At 41.3% G+C, this 24613-nt stretch overlaps 1 protein-coding gene across 1 annotated transcript in view; it reads right to left on the bottom strand.

The window, feature by feature from the left end:
* The window catches only part of KCNK1 (potassium two pore domain channel subfamily K member 1), a 31537-nt gene extending 7884 nt beyond the window's left edge, over positions 1-23653 (bottom strand). The window contains exon 1 of the mRNA XM_058021088.1: positions 23109-23653. Within this exon, the coding sequence (XP_057877071.1) occupies positions 23109-23463 (355 nt within the window). The 5' untranslated portion in view covers positions 23464-23653. The remainder of the gene's footprint in view (positions 1-23108) is intronic.
* Between the last annotated feature and the right edge of the window lie 960 nt (positions 23654-24613).

Genomic DNA, 24613 nt, shown 5'->3' with positions numbered 1-24613 from the left:
AAATAAGTCAAACAGCACAAGCCCAACACGCTTGTACAAGGAACACCACCTGTGACACTCCCTAGGGGAATGAACAAACCAGTCCTTCAAGAACTAACCACTTCTCCTACTCTGTTTGCTACCTTTACATATCTCAGGCTATGACAAGTGGAGAAGAAAAGGATTTCTATTTTTTCCCCAGTCTGCAAATGCTTTTATGTAACTTTTCTTGACAATCTTGAGTGTCAAGAAAGTTGCCTATAATCTTAGTTATCACTGTACAAAAGTCATTAAAACACCCCAAACCAACACAGCTACACTTTAAAAGAGAGGAAATTACAGATCCAAGGCCCAAGATACTCCATTGTCTGGTTTCAGACACTTGTGCTCCATTGCTTCCCATCTCTGCTCCTGTACCTGTTTGTACTTCAGACTGTGTCCCCTTCAGGGAGGTGTGTGCCCATTCTCCTTTTTCAGTGGAAACCACCATGATCAGGAGTATTACAGTTGCAATCCTAAGGTATTATTTTTGCTATGAGAAAAGGGCACTACTTACAAATTAAGTAGTTTTTTTATTCTATCCAGGGCACTTGCTATGGTTGACCAGAATTAAATCATCAATGCAGCCTGTCTGATAACTGTATTACTGATTATGAAAAAAACAAGATTTATTGAATGCTATATTTTCATACCGTATAATGAAAATATCAGATAACAATCACCCATTTAAAAGCACTGACCCTTGAAAAATCAAACCCTCAGAAAACTTGGCCAAGCACTGCTACTCACAGTGACACTAGAGATAAAGGATATCACTCAAAAAAAAAAAAAAAAAAAAAAAAAAAAGGTAAAGAATTAAAGAATTCATCCAAGACCAACAAAATGTGCCAAATAAGTAGCAATGATCTATCTAGCTCAATGTGTTGAGATGGACCATACTGGATTGATTACACAAAGAGCAAAACTCCACAAGATGCTGACAGTTGAGTTTCACTTCTGTTCACATGTGGGGATTTTTTTCCTTAAAAATCTCTTATGGCTTGGAGGATTTCTACTATTATACACTTATATAAATATAGAAAATGTCTTTAGCAGTTCTGATGTAATTCTGAAGGTTGTCACAAAAGTGAAAACATACATACAAAAGTGTTTCTTTTTAGAAATAATTTAAAATACTTATATTTTTTTACATTTACTTTGGTGCTGAGTTATACATGTCAATGATGTATTCAATAAAAAAATTTTCCTCTTGCTGTACTTCAAGTTAGAATTCTGCTCTTACATCATTCTAAAAAGGCTCAGTCATGACTTTTCTACACTTCTCAGTATGTTGTATCCCTCTTGTGCAAGCTCCTCTTTCAGTTATTTTGTCTTCTGTCTTAGCTGTGACTAATTGCTCCTGTTAGATCACTCTGTAGGTAAATACACAGAATTGGCCATTATATTCCAGGTAAGATATATTTTCTCCTTTCATTTTTATACACACCATTGGACTTTGTTCTCCAGAGTCTCTAGGTAGCTTCCAACGTCTCCAATGCATTACAGCCGGTATCAAACCCAGCACTGGCTTTGAGCATTTCACACTCTTCTGTCCTCTGTTAGCTTGGCACTTGTTGGCAGGGGGTGTTTTTCCCTTCCATCCTTCTCAGGCACTGCTTTGACCAATCTAAGCAGTTGTGTATCATCACTGCTTTGTCTCTTTATAGTTCAGTCTCTCCTGTAGCTCATTAACGAGCTCTTCTGTGTGTTCAGAGGCAGTGGCTGCCTTACAGGTTTTTCAGGACCTGACCCGAGCATTTAGTGCCAGACTGCAGAGGTGCCATGGTTCTGTGTTGTAATAACCCAGCCTAGACTTCCACACAAATGCCCAGATGCTGCCCCAAAGGGTCAATATTTGAATGGTGGAGATGGATCTTACATCAAGTGAGGCAAGTAACAGACAAACAGAACTGCTACAGCCCACAGAAATCTTCCCTCAGCCAGCCTCTCCCAGGCTGTGGGGATGAAGCCTGGCAGGTGTGTACCAGGTTGCAGCACCGCCTCTCTCTTCCACGGCCTATTCATAGTTTAGAGGTACTATTCATTCTATGACAGGTTTTGTCAAGCCACAGCTCCCTCTGGCCCCAGGTGACCTGCTGCAACACTACCAGCCCTGCGCAGCACCTGAGATTGTCAGGGCATGGAGAGGGTTATGTTCAGCACATCCAGTGTCCTCCCCAACACACCCATTCAGATGGCAGAATCACACCACGCAGCGTAACACAGCAAGTGTGCTCATCCCTTTGCTGGTCTGAGTCAGTGTCCTTGAAGAGAAGTCAGACCTTTAAATCACCTCATAATCTCAAAATGCCCCAATAAATTAAGTGCATCACGTACTATGTATTTTTAAGTTATGCAAAAATCTTTAATTCATCCCAAGCATAACATGACTCACTGGAGTATGATGAAGATGGTCATTGATAATATTTACATAATTTCTAGACTTTCATTTTATAAGCCTTTGACATTTTCCATTGTGTTTAACAGTGAAATACATCCTTCTTTATAACTGGTCAATTATCTTCCAAGATGAAAAGGAAATGTCAGGTGACAGTAGATCTGTGCGGTAAGAGAGATCACCCTGGTTGCTGCTATGCTCTTCCTTGCTATAGAAAATAATAGTTTGAGACCTAGTTTTATGAAGAAAGATGTATTTCATTGTTAAACTTATTGGGCCACCAAACTGAAAACACTCTGGAAAAGTTCCCTAACACCGTTTTACTAAACAAACCAGGGAACCTGGATTTCTAGCCAGGCTGAAATATGCCACCCTACATTGCAGAAATGAGGAGGAAAAATTCCACTGTGACAGGCATTTCTAAGCAGAGGAAATCCATTTGGAAATTACATTTTGCTATCTCCTCGGTTGAGTTAATGAAACTGACTTTGTGTGCATTAGAGGAGGGAAGAGGAGGAAGTTCTGTAAACCAAAACTGATGAAATAATCAGGGAGGGGAAGAATAGGACAGGACGGAGAAGGAGAAGGAGAAGGAGAAGGAGAAGGAGAAGGAGAAGGAGAAGGAGAAGGAGAAGGAGAAGGAGAAGGAGAAGGAGAAGGAGAAGGAGAAGGAGAAGGAGAAGGAGGAGATTTTGAAACCTAGTCAATTTCACTAATAAAAGCTTACCATGCAGCTCTCGAAGACTTGCACTGGCACAATTAGAGACGTGATGAAGGGTGTGGCAAAAACCTCTTAAACCAGTTTTGCCACTAAAGAAAACAGTCATTAGGTTCATTCTCACACCACACCAGTACGTGTGATTTTAAAAGTGATTTAGACTTCAAGCTGAGGTGATTTAGTATGGTGCTGATCCAGCCCTCTTGAATAATAATATACCCCTCAACTTCACTAGAATAAAAGTAGTAAAACAGTATTTAAATTAACGTAATCATGAAGATTACATCTTCACAGCAGTATCTCACCCCAACCACTTGTCAGAATAGAATTGTTTTGGTTTGCCAATTTCTAGAATGAAGGGGCTTCTTCCAAAAGTACAAACCAAGCAACCAAACTCTAAAGAGATTCCAACTGATTTACATGCATCTCCTATGTGGTTTTGATTCCTTCTGCTCTCTGCTGCCACTAGTCATCAGAGCCAAAGACTGCTAATTCTTCAGAATCAATGTCCTGCAGCTAGGTTTGGACTGTGGAAAGGACTGTGTTCATATAATCAACTCACAAATGTCACCTGCTGCACCAAGAAAAGCTGAAATGGCTTTTAACACAGTAAGTTTAGTAATAAATACTAAATACTAAATAAATACTCATATGAGCAATTTGGCTGATTGTCAGAAATATCTGAACCAAAGAAACAAGGCATGAATATATTTGCTTCTATGGTCCAAGCCAGTTTCAAAAACAGTGTCTACCAGAACAGCTGTATGTCAGAACATTTTTATCTTGCAAAGCATCCAAAATCTGCCTTGTCTGTTCCTGCACAAGAAGCAATATTACCCAAAGAAACGACATCCACAGATGCTGGGAAAGGGGGATGCTAATGAATCAAACTGGGGAGAATGTTTGTATGAGGACAAGGGATACTTTCACACTTTATTCATATTAATATGAAGAAGAACAGGTTACTCTACAGTCTTATGTTTAGTATTGTTTAAACTGCCTGTGGATTTGTACCAGTGCTAGCAAACCACTGATGTTCACTTCCTGTTCTTATACATTCTGTGTTGGCCTAAATAAGTGGTGTGAAAATGGATTTACTGTGTATGGACATGCCACATATCCTCATTCAGAAATCATGGTGATCAGTAATAATAATAAAAAAATCCAAAATATTACTACTTTGGATTAATTAATAATAATACAAAAAATCCAAAATACTACTACTCTGGAAGCAAGACTAGTAATACTTCCAATTTCCTACTGAGTATGTTCTCAGTCGTCTGAAAAGCCTTCCTGCAATAAGCCCATCCCACCTCTGACTTCCTGGGGAGTCCTGCATGAAGAGACAACAAAGGCTCTCGTTGACTTGGACCTATGAACAGAGTGGCACTTCTGGTGGAAAATAATTACCCATATAAAAATCCATTAAAAATTTAGCAAATAATTTGTGTATATATGATTTTTAGATAGATGTAGTTAGCCCATAGAATTTAACATGTAAGTATTTAAAACTGAACTAAAACAAATGTGAAAGTATTTTTGTATCCTGTAATAATTCAGTTATTTAATACTTATTGTGCTCCCAAAGCAGAATGAAAATACCTCCTTGTCCTCAAAATGTTGAACTTAAGTAAAAAAATACTAGCCAGCCAGTGAACATGAATGGAAAGGTGGAAAACAATGATCTGACAGGGGCAGTGTGCAACACAGCAGCATCCATATGCCACCTGCAATATTAGTCCCTAACTTACTCTCTCAGGTATTCATATACACTCATATACACTGGTGAGCTCCCCACAAAACCTTTCTTCTCCAGGCCCAGCACTCCCAGTCACTCCCAACCCTCACAGGAGAGATGCTCCAGTCCCTTCATCCCTTAGTGGCTCTTGGATGGACTCTCCAGCAGCTCCCTGGGTTTTTTTGCACTGGGGGGTGCAGAACGGGAGCCAGCCCTTCAGGAGTGGCCTCACCAGTGCTGAGCAGAGGGGGAGGATCATCTCCCTCCCTGCTGGCAGCACTCCAGGTGCAGCCCAGGACAACATCAGCATCTGGGCATGCTGCTGGCTCACCTGCCCCCATTAATTATGCAATGAAAACTGAAAGTGCTTTAAGTCTTTTCAAATGAGTCAAACAAGTAGGATCAGAATAAGGCCATACATTATGTATCAATAATTTTCTTAACTAGAGAAAAATTACTGAACCATTTATTTACAACAATAAGTCCTGTATCTTTTTTGCTACTGTAAGATCATTTACATTTTTCTAGAGAGATACATGCTGTCATTTCAATCAGCAAGAGAAAATCTGCAGTCAGTGCAGGAGGATTCCTGGACACTACATATTTATAGATGGTAATTTACTATTCAAAACATTATCATCTTGATACTCTTCACATACCAGCAAGGCAGCAGGAGAAACTGTAAGATGTCATGATAAAGAAAATGTTTTTGTATTGGGCTTGTGAGCAAAACTTTAGAACATGAAAATAGTTTGGTTGCAACAGGAGCTTAGATATTATCTCTGAATGTCATGAAAAAAAGTAGTATTTCATCATATTACTTAAGAGGTCAGATATCTGCCAATTCCTGCACAAAATCAATTATTTTGACCACTGGAATGCAAAGTATAGACATAGGAAAAAAGAAAAAAGGAACAAAAAAATTTGCACAGTCATCTTGTTAACATTAGTATTGTAGCACAATAAGTATTGATCCATAGCGCAGAACACTTGGTAGCATGCACCTAAATTCAAGATTATATTTAGGGAAGCCAGGGTTTATTTCAGATTTGCTCTACTCATTTCACAAATACTGTAAGCCCAATAATAGCTGAGGTAGTCTTTACTGCTTCATGTTGTTTAATTAGAAAGAAGTCCAGTCTACACGCTCCAAAACTGTTCCACAAGCCTGAACCAAAGCAGGAAGTCAAAATCATCTGTAGTGCACTCTTGATCTGAACCCAAGCAGAGGGCCAAGAAATAGGCAGACTTCAGCTCTCTTCAGAATTTGAAGCTGAATTCAGTGCTTCCCTAACATCAGCTCCTCCAATGGTAACCCACAGCAGAGGTATGCCAGACTGGCTTAATTTCACAGCTCCCCATACTTCCCTGATGGGCTCCAGATTTCTGGAGGAAAGACTTTCAGTTATTGTTTCTGAATTTCCATCATAGCTCAGTAAGATGAACAACAACAGTATTACACATCTGTGAGGCTACCTGAACCCCAGGTCACCTGATAAAGCACAAGAACACTCTGTTAATTAAAGGGACACTAAACATAACTCTGAGCCAAACCAAACAAATTGCTAGTACTTCCCAACTCTCATTTTCTGTCATCAGAAAGACCATCCTTGTTTCTCTCACACCACCACGCAAGGAAAGGCACACCTACAGTCTGATGGGAATTGCAAATGGCACCAAGCTGTACTATTTTGTCCATTTACACTCACTGCTGTTTTAGACAGTATTTGCCCACAGCAAGTAAGTGAAAAACATCACAACCCTACAGCAGCGATGCTACTGATGAAGCAATTCCCATATCAGCAGTTAAGATGTGGGGGGGTGTGTGCAAGGAAGGACTTGTTACTAGAGCAGCATAACAGCAGATAGTTCCACTGCACAGGAACCAAATGGAGACATAAGATTAAGGACAGAAATCAGTATCTCCCCCCCACATCTGAGATGATTATTATGAGTGTTTGGTACAGTATTATCTCTTCTCAACAAAAGTATCAGAGGGAAACACAGCTCAACAGACAGTAACTTTAACTGGAAAATGATAGCACTCTTTCCTGCACCACCCAACACTGGGTTTTGCTCATCTTGCCTGGGTAGATTATGTATAACCAAAACGGGTATTACCAACCCAAGGGAACTGTTACACCCTTCCAGCAGAGCCTACATGAGAACACACATTCCTTGCCACCAGAAAGATGTCTACCATGTGTGAGACAGGGCTCCAGGTGAGGCACATTTGCCATTCCAGGGCTAGTAAATATGCCTGTATAAAAAACATGTTCCCTGCAGGAAGACTTGTGCTCTCCAGGCACTCCAACAGCAGGCAAAGCTTTCCCTGCAAGAGAAGATATTTTCAAACCCTGCCTGTCACCTACATGGCTTCCATCAGACTGCCTGTTGAGAAACTCCTTTTTGTTGGGATATGCTAAACTTCTAGCCTGTCATGCAGTCTGTGTGGGCTGGACCCATGCTCCCACAGAGCCCTGACAACTTCAGTCATGTTTTTTGGATGTGTCATTAAAGATTTCCTGTCCTCTGTGTGCTTCACAGTGAGCTGCAGGGCAGGAGCAAAGACTAAATGTGAGTGGCTTCAGCAGGCAGAGGTCTGCTAAACCTCTGTGCCAAAGCATTCAGGCTTTATTTCTATCACAGATGATAGTCAAGAGGTATGCATGAATTTCCAGGTTTGCCATTTGGGTTTGTGTTTCTTCTTTTCTTTTCTTTTTTTTTTTTTTTTTTAAGCTAAGAGCACTTTTCCTTTTTTCAAAGCTCAAAATCTTTATACTGGAAATTGGTTCCTCTTAGTGTCATCCTGGATTTAAGATCCTATAAGGGTTTAGTTGCAATCCAACCAGGATCCATCTGGTGTTGGGCTATTTTTCCCTCAGAGAACTCTTAATAACGGCACATTTCTAGAAATACCTATCCAAAACACAAACATCACATCTTTAGATCTGCCTCTAGCAAAGATTTAGCATAAATTAACAAACTCTTATCTTGTTTCAACAATTCTTTTCTGTTACCTCAGATTCATTTCCCAATGGAGAAAGAAGTAAAAATTACAAAAGTCTGTTGAATAAAACTCAACCAACAGGTCAAAAGCAAGGTGAGACTTCCTGAGGGCTACTCTGAGAATCCAGCCAGGAAAATTCCAATTATTCTTTTATTGGTTTACTTGCCCGCTAGGCAACAGATGGTCAAAAATCTGTATCAAAGTAGGGGCTCCAACAGACCACTTTATTAGTGAGGTATCCTAATAGAACAAACTACCTAAGTCTCAGAAACTTAAATTTGCTAAAAGAGAAATGTGAGTGAGTTTTATTAGGAAACTTTAACTTGTAGTCCTCTGAAACATTAGAAAACGAGATGAGATTTTTGCACTGGAATGTTCAGATATGTGTGTGCAGCAGCATTCCCTTATTAATGCATTTTCAAAGCCACTGATCATCAAGATTAACAAGCAGTCAAAGAAACAAGTTCTTTAAAAACCTTCCTAACACCTTCAATACCAACTTCAAGGTATTGAAAGGGGTTGTTGTCGTTTAACCTGAGGTGGCAGGCAGCTAAGTACCATACAGCTGTTTGCTCACTCCTCCCTCATGGTGGGGCAGAGAATTAGGAACAAAAATTAAAACTTAGGGGTTGAGATAATAAATTTTAGCAATTGAAACACAGTGGAAATACAATAACGACAATAATTATAATGAAAAGGAGAATGAAAGGAATAAAAGCCAAGACAGACAAAAGAAGCCCACTCAATTGCTCATCAACTGCTGGCTGATGTCCATGCCATGCCCATGCAGCAATTGGTCTCTACCAGCCAACTTCCCCCAGTTCATACACTGGGAATGATGTTCTATGGTATGGAATATCCCTTTGGACAGTTTAGGTCAGGTGCCCTGGCCATGAGCCCTCACAGCTCCTTGTGCACCTGCTCCCTGGCAGATCACAGGAAACTGAAAAGTCCTTGACCTGGGGCAAGCACTACTGAGCAACAACTGGAATTTCAGTGTGTTATCAACCTTCCTCTCATAGTCAATACAGAACAGAGCACTGTACCAGCTACTAAGGAGAAAATGAACTCGATCCCAGCTGAAACCAGGGCAAAGTACAAGCCTTTTTACAGCTCTTCCTGAGGTTCACATCCTGAAATATTCAAAGTAGGACAAAAAGAACTTAACATGGACAATGTTTTGGCAGAGATAAAATGTCATTAATGATCAGATTTAGCCAGCAGCTTGTCCACAATATTGATCTTCTCATTTCTCATGTTGATTCAGAAAAACAACACAATGAGGATTTCACCTTGACTGCAGCATAGAAGTGGTATATCTCACACAACAGATCTTACACATCTAGATTTTGTCTGTAATTCCAGAAGTCTGCACCTATGGAGAAATTCCTTTTAGTAGCTAAGACACATTTAGCATCTAAATGGCAGTGAGTCTCAGAGGACACACACACTTTCTGAACAGACTGAGAAAAGATGGATCTTTCTTTTTACAGAAAAGGTCTGGAAGCACAGATTCATTCCATGCTGCAATTTTGTCTTTCCACAGCCCCTCTAATTTTAATGTAACAGGTTTTCAAGTTCTATCAATTACTTCAGCTTTCTACCACTTGAAAGACCTTGTGTATGCATGGTGCACCACAGGGATGTGCCAGGTGCTACTGCTGAACCCAGCACCTGTGCACTGTAGTGCTCTGCTTGAAACCTGGTACAGTTCACTGGAAAAGAGATTTCTAAAAATTTATAATTCACACCTGTTACCATCCCAAATGCACCCTGGGATGTGTCAAAAGCTTTGAATGTGTTGCAGTGGCACTTACTGCAGCGTTTTAATCACATTTCCAGTTACTGAAGAATACCTAGTCTTGCAAACTTAATTTCTCGCATTGAAATGAGCCACAATTTTTCTTCCTACCATCTGGAAATAAAAAGAAACAACCAGCTGCAAATTAGTAGGCTCTCCACCTCCACTCTGAAACAAAGATTGCTTTATTGCACCATCAGAAATTACAGAGCATGAAAACAGTGAAGGAAACTTGTATTGTGGGCAGTAAGGAATTATCACACAAAATTAAAAAACTAGGCCGTTTCATGCTGTGGAGTTAAATTCAAATCTGTAAGCAGCATCTTTGCATTAAAATGCAACCTCACGTAGAAGAAACTGTTATCTACTAGATGCAGCAGGGGAATAGGAATATTTACTTCTAATCTTGTTATTGATTTGACATCTGGAAGTCAGGGAATTTGCAAGCATCAACTCCCTTGTTTGGCAGAGAAAGACACATAGTTCTTGCCTGTTTTTGTAAGGTATTTTAATATTTCATATATAAGTCAGTCACCATAATGTACTTGAATGTGGGTATCGTCTGTTTCAATAGCTATTTCTCAGAAACATAAAGATTTTAACAACACATAATGCCAAATAGAAGCAGAACAATTTAACACATATAGGAAAAAATCACTAAAGCAGCTAAAACCACACAGAACTGAAGTGCATCACACTCCACTTTCATGTAAGCATGTTCCATCTGGAATAATAAATTATGAGACAATACTTACATAAGGACCAAAGTGAGATACTTTTACAGATTACATGACTTATTCAAAACTCTAAATTACAGTCCTAAATATGATGCTTGATGATACTCTCACATCTGAATACAGTCAAGTTGAATATATTCACCATTTCAAGCTCAAAATAGAACACAAATTTGCAAAACTCAATGGGGAAATTCCTCAACTGTTGTGAGAACTAGTTAACTGAACCATAAACAGATTTTATAGATACATTAGTCCTATTCAATTACTCACACGTTTAAGACATCCCACATAGCAAACAATAATTGTGGGAAACACAAATGTGATTAGTTACACTGGAATAAGGACAAATGGGATAATCACAGCTCTGTACGTCCTACCACTAAATAAAGGGAAAGGAAAAGAACTGTGTTTGCACATACAATTTATGTTCACAAGCAGATGAAATGTAGAGGTTTTTGCTTATCTAGAAGTTATTTAGAAATAAACAGGAATGTGGCATTTATAAAGGTAAACTACATACATAAGACATTTAGCCAGCAATGTAAAGATAAAGACAGAGCAACTTAAATACTCTGTGGTTTTCAAAACCAGTGTTGTCTGTTTAGACTAATGGCAATTTGTTTTAAAATGACGCACTTCACTTTGCTACAAAAATTCCTCTTGGTGGGATAGTTGATGATTCCAAAAATTCTTACAACTATAAGGTGACTTTCCTAGTGGGAATACATTCTAAACTCTCAGGGCCAGAATAAGATGGTGTGCATATAATGAAAGCAGGCAACATTAAATCCAGTATGACAATTCATCAAAAAATACTCCAGTTGCCCAGTCACAACTCTGGATTCACAAGTCAGTCAAAGACCATCAACACCGACCAAAGATTTTGAGAACTATTTCCTTAAATCCTTTTCCAGTAAGGTAGCACACATATCAGAAATGCTTAGCCATTCCTCTGTGCTGAAGGTTTCATGTTCAGCAGCCTCCTGCCAGCACTTGCATTTGCAAACAGTGACCAGCATGGAAAAGGCTGGACTGACACAACCTGTGACTCTGTGAGGAAACCAGGGTGCTGTACATGGCATCCCTTAGACCTCAGCATAAAGGGGAGGGGAATGTAAAATTATTGGTAATTCCAAAAGAAAGGCCTAGCACAGAAGAGTCTGAGCAGCAATGAGTAAACTGATAGTTAACACATCTTTACAAGGGACAGATTTCTTTGAGTGTCTGGTCCCATGAACATAGCATCCAGTTTTCTGTACTTGTCAATGATAAGAATTTGTAAACTGGGTACAATGGTACGACTGCATTACTTCCTTACTAACTCCAAAGACAATGCAATTTACCACATGACAGTAGTTACCCAGCAGGAAAAAATGAAGCTCCCCTGAAGATATGCAGACCTGAAATACACTGGAGAGAAATATTTTAATGATGGCATCTGAGCTAACTAAAAAGAGTCCAGTTAAAATTCTTTCAGCTTTGCTAGCTGACATTTTAATCCTTTAATTTCCATGTGTGAAACAATGCTCCTTTACAAGGGACAGCCAGCAATTGTCAGATACATTATCAGTACAGGAAACACTTTCTTAGGTTACCAGCTCCTTTCTTATACCTGTTGTTGATTTGGCTGTGCTTTTTAGATTCTTTCTGTGCTTCTATGACATAGCTACATGAAATGCCTAACAAATCCCAGAGTAACTGCTAGGAAAAAGGTTGCTGTCGGTTCTGCCCCCTCTTGTATTGGTTGCAGTTTGCTCAAATATAGTAACTCAGAGCAAACTAATCCAGCAGGAAGGGAATATGCTCCTTCCAGTCTGATAAAGTGACTTGGCCTACTGTTGTGGTCCTGTTGGCCACAGACCTAGCACAGGGCTGGACCCTAGGATGAGAATCAGGGATCCAACGCATCTTCCTACTACTGGTAAAGCTGTTAGGTAGGCTCAGCCCATTTTGTTTTACAACACCCTGAGCAAACCCTTTGCTAGGTAAAAAGAGGCATCCAGCACGCTAAAGCAGAGAAAATACTGCCACCTTCTCACAAAGGCTGCTCAGGCATTTGATCAGTTATGTGGGCAGCATTATCTGGTGTGTAGTGTGTTTTCTACACATAGTACACACCTGAACAATTCCCTAGAAGGGAGAGGCAACATTTCTGGACTCTCCACTGAAGTAAAGATACAGAAATGTGCATTGCACACTTAGATGTGGATTCTGTAAAAGTCTGTTCAAGTAGCTGTGATTTCCTCTAATATTACTGAGCAGAAAAACTATTACTAAAGGAAAATAAGAAAGAACATCAAATGCTAGAAAATAAAAGCCTGCTGAAGTGCACCCACAGGATGGGAAATCAGCTTACTGTATGGGAACACAGCCTAGCAGCAGAAATGGAGAACTGCAAGACAAAACACACAGGTTCCTATTCTCAACCATACTAATGGCTCATATGTGATCTTCCATGATTGTTTTTTCCTTTGTCTTAGCTTATCCTTTAACAAAATACATACAGCAATGTCACTGTGATCTCTCAAGATACAGAACATAACAGCAGTGCACTAATCAGCAAAAAGCAGTTTCTGGTATGCACATGCTTCAAGATCCACTGATAAAACATTATGCAGAAATGTGAAAGATGATCACCATCTTCCTCATGACATCTAAGGACATGGAGTAATGCAAGGCTAAAACCAGGAGCTCAAACTTCTGTTTAAGATGTTGAGTGAGCTTCCATCTTTTGCTTTGACTGAGATTCAAGGCTAACAATAACTCCTAAGATAAATAACATTTTCCTCAAAGCACAATACAAAATAATCTCAGGTGGCAGCTAGGAAACCTGACCTGAACATTCAGGTGGCTCCACTGACTACACAGAGCTGCACTAAAGGATACAACTGAAAATTAAAGATGTATCTTTCCACTATAGGTAGGCAGAATGTAAATACATAACACTGAGGCCTAAATCTAAGGCCTGAGATTAGTTTTGGATTTAGTTTTTTCCCTTATCAACATGAATTGTTGATTCACACAGTGCTGCATCCTGTAGTGTCCACAGTTCCTTGAATACCCAACCAGAGTTGCAGCAGTGGACCAGGAGCCAGACTGAAGTCCTGGACTTCTCAAGAGATGTGTAAATGCACAGAGGTAAATTAAACAATCCTCACATTAAAGAAATTCATTCCTAAATATTAATCACTCAAATGATTTACAGAATTTTGCGTTAATTTCTGTGCACCACTTAGAGTTTACAGTAGCTGGCATTTTCAAATAATAACACAATTATACTTAAGCCCTGTCCATTTGCTATACTGCTCAGTCAGCATCCCAACACTAACCGAAACAGAGCCATGGAAATCACTCATCATAGAACTGTTAAAGTTGGAAAAACTCTCCAAGATCACCAAGTCCAACCATCAACCTATATAACATATATAAATAAGTAACAAGACCTGTTGTGAAGTGTTTAAAATTTAATTGTCCATTAGTAAATCATACAGCCTAGAGCTTCTGAAACTCTACAAGAGATGGAAGTTCTTTGGTTTGCTTTAGAGTTTTCTCATTTCCTTTAGGCTGTAGGCTTCAAAGGAAAATGTCTATGCAATTCTTGTACAGCTGGGAAAATAGTTACTTTGAATAACATACAAAGCAGAGATTCCAAGGTCTTCCCATATTAAATAAAAGGATCAATTTTTAAGGCTCTTTTCCCCTTCCTGTGGAGAGAGATGTATGGACTTCTATAATAAAGTTCCCAAGAGTTAAACATACAAACTATTTAATTTTTAGCAGATCTCTGGATCTCTGGATATGTTGCTGCTTTCTGAACATGAGGTTTTTTCAACTTTAAAGCCACGTATAGTAGAGTCTCAGTCTGTCAGGGAAGAGGTCAAATAAGATTTTTGCCTTGTGTTTGCATTTGGTGACTCTGAAGTAACATCTCCTTTTCAAACTATATTGTAAACAAAAGAGGATACCTACTCTAACTTGCTTCTGGACTTTGGCACTAGTACTGCATGTTGCTATGTCTGAGGCTGCCAATCACTCAACTGAGCAAAATAGGTGCTCACAGTGTGCCCCATAGTTTTAAAATATCAAAGAAACTAGAAGACCAAGTGTCACATAAGAGAAAATTCAATACAGACTATAAAATAAAATCATACCTAAGTCCCATTCCAGTCAGTGTTGCATCATTTGAGAATTTCGGAAGGATTACTTTTGCCTCTTAATGCTGAGAAATCTTCTCATACTTGGAAATAATTATAGTTTTAGTATGCATTTCATAGAATAATAGAACGGTTTGGGTTGGAAGGGACCTTAAAGATCCTCTTGCTCCAACCCTCCCTGCCATGGGCAGGACACCTTTCACTAGAGCAGGTTGCTCAGGGCCCGATCCAAACCTGGCCTTGAACATTTGCAGAGATGGGGCCTCTATAACTAGATTTATCTCTCATTCTGCTAATTGGAAAAAAAAAAAACCAAACATCAACAATGATGTGTCTTAACATTATCATTTCAGTATCTAATTCTGGTTGGTCTCTCTTTTACCTTAAACCCACTTACATGTCTAGTCTTAAGAAACCTGTGAAGAAGCTACTGTTAAATTATTTAAGGTTATTCAGCTGAGTCAATTTAAACAGTGTTTAAATAATTGAAAGACACAGAAGGAGGTACTCATACTGCAAGCAAAATGAAATTCATTTTAGCCTTTTCATTTAATTTTGAGCTATTTTAAGCATATTCAGAAAACATACTCGGTGTGTCAGACATGAAATGCATGAGGAACAAAATATATGACAAAACCCCATTCTCATAGCACCAATGCTCTCAAAAGCTGCATTTGCAAAGATATTAAATTATGCTTGAAAACATTCTATACAGAGATTCTGGTCAGGCCAGAAGTTTTCAATTTGTGGTTAGAGGCAGAAAGCCTCCACTTGCTTTTATCAAAACAGTCTGGACTCACAATTTGCAGGAGAAAGACGGAATTCTGCTGTAAAGTTCCTAGCACTAGATAGTACGCAACTTTGTCAGAGGGCACAGACTCAATTTCTCACACACAAGCAAAGGCTACTTGGAAGACTACTGGGCCAGCTTGTTGCGCTGGTAAAACCTGCTTCCCAGCCCAATCTGCAGCTGGGATTTCCCTGGTTCCTCAAAGATGATGTGATAACTTCCAAAGCTGCTGCAGTGACTGGCACAGAATCAGTCTGTAGTACAGACCATGGTAATTCTCAGTTAGTAAATGTTTGGAGTCTGGTGACAGCTGGTGTACCACTTGGATTCATATCTGCTTTTCCTACAAGGATGCTGGTACATTCTGTTTTCAGAGATGAATGTGTATCTTTCCTTTCCAATCCATATGCTCTTCCAAGAGGCACTTGGATACTTTTGTGAAGCACAGCCACTTGAAAAGCTCTGCTCCACTGATTCCTTTCAGTGCTGCTCTTAACCAGAACCACACTGCTGTTCTGACCTCATAAGAAACAATCTGTTTAAGGTATATGCAGGGTTCTTCCATGAAAAAGATGGCTGGTACCTTTCTCCTAGACCTTCTGGGTCACCATCAGTAACTTCTGTACGTCATCAGCTGCATTTTGTACAAATATCCTAACTCTCAAGCGGCTGAGGTCAGACCCAGTGAGGCAGTAGGTATTTAGGTAGCCAATTCCCAAGAAAATTTTTTATTACTTTTCTTGAATCCTGAAGGCATCAAAACTCTCATAGGAATCCTAACTTTTCCTTAAAATGCTAAACTTCTACTTCTTCACAGGCCAAGAAATACTCTGGTCTTCATATGGTTTAGTAGCTTGTAACCTACTTTATAATTAACCTGGAGCAGTGACCAAAATAGACCTTAGTCCATACATATGATGTTACTCTATTTAAAAAACTCCACATTTATTAAAATGTTTATTAAAATGATGATGCAGCAGGCCAAAGTGAAACAAGGGAAGAACCAAAACAAACAAGTAGTAATGAAAACAGGAGTAACGATAGGTTTAAAAGACCTTTAAAAAATTATATTCAGAAAAAAGTGAAAATCCTACCAAGTAATGGCCAGGAATTGCAGGATTTGGTTGTTAAGTTTTAGAAATCCTGCTCTGAAAGTATACATTACTTAACTTAGGACTTGATTTGGAGATGTCGTTAGAATAATAATATGAATTCCAGCTTTACAAAAAGGCTGAAACATAGAAAATGTTTAATGGAAGGCAATTTTGCAGGAGATGACTCTCTTGCTTTCAACTGTTTGTGTTTCAGCACAGGAGGAATGACCCTAGGCCAAACACAGAAGGACTACAGAGGCAGCAGCTGCAGTCCTTCACCTGCTGAGAGCTGCTGGTGGGGCTCCTTATCACTGGCAATTTAGCAAGGCAAGAGGAATTGGAGGATACAGAAGTGAGGACAGTTTGTAAGGAAGACATTCCACCCATCAGCAGCCAGCAGTGTTGGTAATACAATAATACAGTCTTGGTAATCCATGGCTTCCCCAGATGCTGCCAGGAGACGTTTTTCCTACTCACTGGCCTGTAAAGAAGGCCAAATATTGGTTTACAGTGACTCGACAGCCTTTGTTTCAGCAAGCATAAGCAGGATTTTTGGCTTAGCTGATTGCTCTAGCCCCATGAGAAACCAGGAACTACCATCCTGCCTGGAACACGGGACAGGGACAGACCTAGATTTCCTCTCTGCCGCTGCTTTCTGCAGTAGATGAAAACAAGACCTTTGTCCTGGGCACACAAGAGATAACGTGACCAATCTGGCTGTAGCTCATCTCTGTTACTTATCTCTGGTAACTGAGTGCCTTCTGTCCTGAAGTCCAGAACCTAATACCTTTCTCAAAAAAATGTTCATTAACATGGATTTTGACAAAATACAGAGGTTTTGGAGATATTCACACCACACATTTTTGGTATGTGTATTTTGGTAGGTTTGCTTGGTTTTGTGTTTTCAGGGGTTTTTTTCAGTTTGCTTGGGCTTTTTAACTGGTCAAGTCCCCTCTTTTCTGATTGTAAATGTGATTTTTTTCTTTTTCACTATTTCAATGAACTTTCCCATTATTTTGTGTTGTAAGGCAGATACCAGAAGCATCCAAGCTATTTTCTCAGTATGACTCCATACATACTCAACTTTCACAACTTCCCTAGATGGTGGTCTTTTTGTCTCCTCTTCCTAAGGAGTTCTAGAAAACCCTAGTTCAAATCCTTGTACTGAGAATAACATTCAGCTGAACTCAACTGAAATCTCCCACATCCCAGGAAACAGCATCTTGACCCTGGGGCCAGACTAAAATATGACAGCAGCAAATCTGGAACTGCTACATGGGTATAGAATGAAGGAAGAAAGCAGACACAGACGCAGACAGAACGACTCTTTGACTTTGTGCTTGTACCACTTAATCCAAGAAGTAGGATGCCTGGTTCCAGGACAGTCTATCGATCTGGAGGCCAACAGCCTTGGGGCCAGCAGCTGTGACCACCCTGTCCCAGAAAACCCTGTAGGCTTCAACCCCTTGGCTTCAGATCCAAACAGTTAGCTTGTAGAATGTAATCCTTTTCCTCTGGCATCTTTCTCAACCTACCTTTGCTCTTAGAATGTCTGCTGGATAAAAACCACTCTGTTGCAGAGTACAGCACAACCTCCCTTTGCTTCCGAGATCATCCCCAGCAAATTACCTTTTCCTGTAGATGTTATTTCCAAGTAACAAACAACTCTTAAAAGAAAAACAAAGTTCCCAAAGTTTGGCATCCTCACCCTGGTGAATAGCTGCAATTCATCACAACAATTTAAATAATCTATGAGTGCTGCAGTCAGGGCAACAGCACAATGAAGCTTCAGCGTTCTGCTGGAGTCAGGGGTGACTGCCAGTGAGACAGATCTGAGTTTAATCCATCACCAAGTTTGTATATTTTCAGATAAGATGCAACAGAGAACCTTATGTCAGGTCTCTAGACAGACATTTGGTATGAATTATGAAACATATTTATTTGGTGTGAATTAATGAGATAATACTGGCATCACCAGGGACACAGCCCACATATTCTGACAGCAGCAAAAATAACATATGCATTTTACATTGAATTCAAGCATGGGACAGAAAACCTTGTTTTCCCTAAAGTCTCTGTAAACTGTCCTCTTATTTATTATTTATTACCTTAAGTTATATTCACATCTTTCTATACAGGATTGAGAGATCTCAATAGTTTCTTCCACCTGAGGGCTCTACTGTAAGAGCCTACAAATCTTATGATGTCTTTGTAATGCTCCACTGTCATACTTTCATGGCCCTCACTCATCTTCTACGGATTTGTTCAGATCTGTAATGCACACTAAATATGCACTGGATGTGGGGCCTGTTCCCCTGAGGGAGAAGAAAGGCAAGAAAATCAAGCACTTGTGAAAAGAACATGGAGAAAATGATGCAGACTGCCAGGCTCCTCTTTCCCTGGCCTCTTCATACAGAATGCACTTTCTTTTGCAGAACATCACAACCTCACAGCCTGCTACTTGTCATAAATAAAGGCATAGTTTAGTTTCTCAAAGCAAGTAGCAATGCTTATGAGAGTCAGATCTAACAGAGAACACCCTTATAAATCAAATTGTAGATGCATTAACTCCTCATACAGCTTGGCAGTTAAATAACCTGAATGCAAAACTTTTCCTGAAAGCCATATTGTATCTTTACTTGCCCTTCCACCAAGCACTTTCAAAGTAGCAGCCTCTATAAGCATTTATCTGCAACTACTGAATTACTACTGCTCCTTACTCCATACAAAATACAAAAAAAACCCAAATTCAGCCCATTGTGGATCTTGGGTGACAGTCTCTGAATGCAGCACAATACACCCATGCTCAGCACCAACAATGAGATTGGTACAGGCTGAATTCTGGACAAAATGCTGCTTTCACAAAGCACTTTGCAGACAACCATGTTACAGGCTTCACCTGTGGTTCAAATGACAGGCCAGCTGACCTCAATCAAAAAATTTAAAACGTGTTGCCATCATAGAAGAGGCAACTTCTCACCTTTCCTCTGCAAATCCCTAAATCAAGACAAGGCTATCCTCACCTCCTCCTCAAGGGTATCTTGCCAACTCTATCACAGCAGAGAAGGATACAAGGCAGCTGTTCCTCAGCATCCCTTTGGTGTCTAGATGTTATATGAAACCTCCAGCCATGCCTGTAGGTGGCAAGGCTTGTGAATGAAGGTAAAAATACTCAAAGCTGGACAGTCAGAATAACTCTTACAGCCTGTGTGTATAAAATGCCATGGAATATTTTTGCACTGAGAAGACTCATACCAGAAACAAACATAAAACTAAAGGCCCCAAGTTCCTAAATTGGCTGCTCCTTTCCTTCCCTACCTATTTTCCTTCAACAAGCAGAAGTCAGTGTACTTACTTTTCATATCTGTCAACACAACCAGTATCAATTTTTTTGGCTGCTTCACTCTGCTTACAACTCATGTAATGCAGTATTCCCATATTCTACCAATATGGGATAAGATGTTAGACACTGACAGCACACCAAGATGAGTGAAAAAACCACCTGCAAGGGTGAGTGCAAAAAAATTACTTCATTTTTATTGTTAGAAATAAAAGACTTTAGTACAGATGGCACCACAACAAAGCCAACCAGAAAGAACTGTTTCAGCATAATGATTTGATGGCATCTAGCACTGAGACAAGCAGACCATAGATGTGTGTCAGGTATTAATTACCAAGGCATTTCCAAGGCAGACACTACTTAAATGCACATAACTGTATATTCTTAGTGTTTAGCTGTCAATTATTAATGACCAAAGTGCTTCACCTTACACATTGCTCATATGGCATTCTGCACAACTGCTTAAGTTGCATAGGGAGGAATAAAGTCAGAAGAGAAACTTGCTACCTGTCACACTGCTACAATCTGCTGAAGCCTCACCACAGTCCATTTCACTGCCCTTTGCTTGCCCGTCCTTCAGGCAGCTTGTGACAGTCCTGTGACAGCCCATGTGCACAGCAATATTAATTGCTTTCAAGTAGCAATTTGCCTTATTCTGCAATCACCTTTAAGATTTTTTTTTTTAATTCATAACTGGCTTTATCATTTTCTTAGTGGATTTTATCTAGTGAGTAAGAAGCCAAAGACTATAATCAGGACAGGAGGGAACAAGAAAAAAAGTGAGGGTTGCCAAATTTAAACACTTCCCCACATGCTTTATATAGAAAGCTGAAAGGCTATGAAAGAAGCCTTGTCCTCTGTACAAGGGGTAGGTGTGCATTTATTTACATATGAGAGACAAATTCAGTCAGCTGAACATAAGGAACACCCAGCTGCTCCCTGTAATTTCAATTACACACAGAAACAACCCTCAGCTGGAGCCATCAGTAGCAGGGTTCTCTTTTCTGCTTTTGCCCTCACTATACTTGGCAAAGGGAGGGCATTTCAGGTGTACACTTTATAACAATACAGCATATTTTGAATGTTCAAGCACTTCTGAACAAGTGTTTGAGGTGGCCGGGCGGGTTCTTCTGCTTGTCATCCCTTTGAATGACCATTTCAAGAGACTTGAAAGATTTCTTGCACAGGTGCAGAGTCAATTGAGGGGGAAAAAATGCACCTCACCAGAAATACCTGTAGCTCTGGGGAGAGTTTGAACAAGCATTGGAGGTACTGTAGTGGTCTGGATTTGTACTTATCTACTTGTACCAACTCTAATTTATATTAAATAGGGATTAAGTGCAGCTGAAGGCCACTGCATAAAACAAGAAACAGATGGAATTGGTTACAAAGGGCCCAAGGCAAAGGACTATCAGACACAGAAGGAAGTACCACCACTTCATGCCTGGTCTATTACATCAGTGATGACTGGATGACCTCAGTTTATGAGGCACACAGAAATAACAAAAGTCAACTCATGCATGTCAGAGTTTTCTGCACACATGCCATGTAAGTGGCCTTTTCTAAAAGGTTTTCCATTTGGACAATGGTACCTTGAGTCTTCTTCCCTGGCAAGGCCTCTGTGATCAAGCCAGCTAGACATGCAGGGCCAGCTTATGCCTTGCCCTTCAGCAGACAGGCAGTGGGAAAGAGACATCCCTGCCTGAGCTGTACCACTCAGCCAACCACCCTTAGCTGTGCATCAGCACCAAGTGTTAAGGTGTCACCAACTCAGACCCAGCCCCACTGTCCCAACTGCGAACATTTTTTGACTGAGTCATTAAAAAAAAAAAAAAAAAGTAGGACCTTTTTTAATTCCTTTTTTTTATTATTATTTTAATGTGAGTTAGTACACTACAGAAAAACTAATTTGAATATAAAAATAGCTCTTGGACAAAATAATTTACATTTTATAGTACCTAACAGTACAACTGATTAGAAATGAAAAAAGCAGGTCAATTCAGCTCCTTAAGTTTTAAGTGCTTTATAGCTTTACTGAAAGAAAAAATTTAGGTGCTGAAGTACTATCACAGTTCTATGCTTTTTTCATCAGCAGTATTCCTATATGTTGATTAATTCTTGGAAATTTATTCACTGAAAGCATTTAACTGCTTCAAGTGTGTAACTTTCTCTCTTCTTACAAACTCTAGTAATTAAGAAGTGGGGAGGGGAGGTGTTGGAGGGACACCCATAACCCTGTTTTACTTTTTAAAAACACAAACTTCCTTATAACCCTAGTCTGTATGCTCAATGGCAACTATTTATAGGACAAGCGCTGCCTGTTTGAGATCAGTCAGGAAGCACTAACTTATGAACAGGTAAGCAAATTATTAAATGTCATTATTAGTATCAGCTGATTAAATTTCCCATAACAGAAGGAGGGCTAACTTGGGGGCAAGGAGGAAAAAAAAATAAAGAAACAGTGCATCTTTTATAGCAATATCAATGTACTGCCAGGACACAAAGCCCTCTCTGGTTGGACAAATTTTGGGGTGATTTTTTTAAAGCTTTTCTTATTTGACAAGCCCTTATTATTTGCGTCAGTGACCTGCATTCAAATCACCAAAACCCAGCTTCCCCGCACAAATCCCCTGCACTCATCCTTTAGAAGGCTGTCCACTGTAATGGTATGTGAAATGTAACTACTGCAAAAATAAGTATTTGTAGAAACTATGGTCAGAGGAACGTTTCCTCGAGTTTTTCAAAACATCAATGCAAACTGCTATCTGGAAGAAAGGAAGCATTATCTTTCAGTCACTTATATGCAAATATTAAGTGGAAATTGACAGTAAAACAGGAAAATGAAATTTAATTCATTATAACCGGGTTAGCAGTCCATCGCCGTCCATCCCTGTGTGTGTATCCCCCCCAGGAAAGAATCAGCCCGGAAAAAAAAAATACCAAAGGAGAACGCAAAGGAGTCACCTCCAGAAGCATTTAAAAGTTCAAAGAAAGAGCCGGGCATCTCGCCGGATTTTCGAGAGCGCCAACGATTTCAGGGTGGCGGAATGGGCAGCCCGGCTCCTGGCGCCGAATTCACGGGGGTCAGGGATGGGTGATGCACCCTGACAAAACACGCCCGTGGCAGGGGAGAGTTTGGGAAGTGGGCTCCCTCCAGAGCCCCCCTCACGCCCAGGGCCGCGGGGCCGGCGGTCGCTCCGTGCCCCCGGTCCCGGCTGCCCCACACCGGCCCCGCCGCCGCCGCGGGGCCCTCGGGGGTCCGGGCCTCCCCGGAAGGCCTCCGGCAGCGGGCGAAGCGCCTTTGCCTTACCCGTGGTGGAGAGGACGGTGCTGGCGAAGAAGAGGGAGGACGTGAAGTCCCAGTTCCAGTTTCCCGAGGCGTTGCTGAGCACCGAGACGCCGTAGTTGCTGGCCTCCAGCACCCGCACCAGGAACTGCTCCAGCTGCTGCTCCGAGAGGCAGGCGTGCTCCTCCAGGAAGCGCTGCTTCAGCTTGCCCAGCTCCTGGCGCAGCAGGTCTTCGTAGGGCAGCTCCACCGAGGAGAAGACCACGGCGCCGAACACCAGGTAGAGCAGGTAGCCCAGCACCAGCAGCGCGAAGCACCAGGCGGAGCGGTGCTGCTCCACCAGCCGCACGCAGGAGCTGCCCGCCAGCGACTGCAGCATCTTCCCGAGCCGGGGCCGGCTGAGCCCCGGGCTGGGCCGCGCCGCTGAGGGGAGCGGGGGCTGAAGGAGCAGGGAAGGGAAGGGGCAGTGCGGCCGGCGGCTGCCCCCCGAGCGGCGGGCTGGCTGGCAGGGCGCGGAGCGGCGCTGATGTGGCGCTCACGTGGACGCGCGGCGCAGGTACCGCGGCGGAGGGAGGGACGCAGGCAGGGAGGGAGGAAGGGCCTCCCCCCTCCTCCTCCTCCTGCTGCCGCCGGTGCTGCTCCCGCCGCCTCGTGCTGGGACGCCGGCGCTTTCTCTCGCTGCCGTTCCCAGTCTCCGAGTAACGCGTGGAATCCCCCCCTGGCGCTCCCAGAAGCCACCCGAGAGCCTCCCCCCCCGCCCCGCGCTGCGGCGGAGCTTTATTCCCCTTTCCGCGCAAAAGTCTCTGGAGATTTCCTGGCCCCGCTGCTGCCCGCCCCCTGCGGTGAGAAACCCCCAAAACAGCAATTCCTTCCACTATTTGTTGTTATTTTATTTACTTATTTATTCATTCATTCACATCTCAGCGCAGCATAAGGTGACGCAGTGTGAAGCGGGAGGCTGACTTTCATTCAGCGCAGGATGTGATGAGTTCAAGGAGAAACCCAGATGTCAGGTGTTGAAGTCCTCCCTTAGGTCTCTAACTTCGAAATGGGGCCTGTTTGGGGGTGCAGTTTGAACCAGGTGACCTCCAGCAGCTGCCCAAACAAGCTGAAGGAGTCTTTGCTCTTGTGAGACTCTTTTTAATAGTGTGGAGCGCCTGGCTAGTGCTCAGAGCAGCATCCACAGTGAATACAAATGTGCCGTGCAGCCAGCCCTCTGTGTAGCCCCAGCCAGAGATCTTCACAAGTTTCACTGTGAATGCTTCTTTCTTCATCCATCTCAAAGTCCAACCAGCACAGTAAACTTGCCAGATGAGGCTCCCCACCAGATGAAAAGGTGCAGTAAAAATTACAGCTTCCCAAACTATCCCTTAGGGTGAATAAAGACAGCTTCTAGTAAAGGAGGGAGAAAGGGTTCCCTGGTCACAAAGTTCTGCCACGCCCCTTCCACCTCTCAGCTAATGGCAATTTTTTACAGACACAAAGGAGTAATTTGCAGATTAGAAATTTACTAGGGTTGAGCCAGGGAG

This window comes from Melospiza georgiana, chromosome 3 (genome assembly GCF_028018845.1).
Source record: "Melospiza georgiana isolate bMelGeo1 chromosome 3, bMelGeo1.pri, whole genome shotgun sequence".
NCBI classification, from domain to species: domain Eukaryota; kingdom Metazoa; phylum Chordata; class Aves; order Passeriformes; family Passerellidae; genus Melospiza; species Melospiza georgiana.
This window is presented reverse-complemented; position numbering and strand designations above follow the sequence as displayed.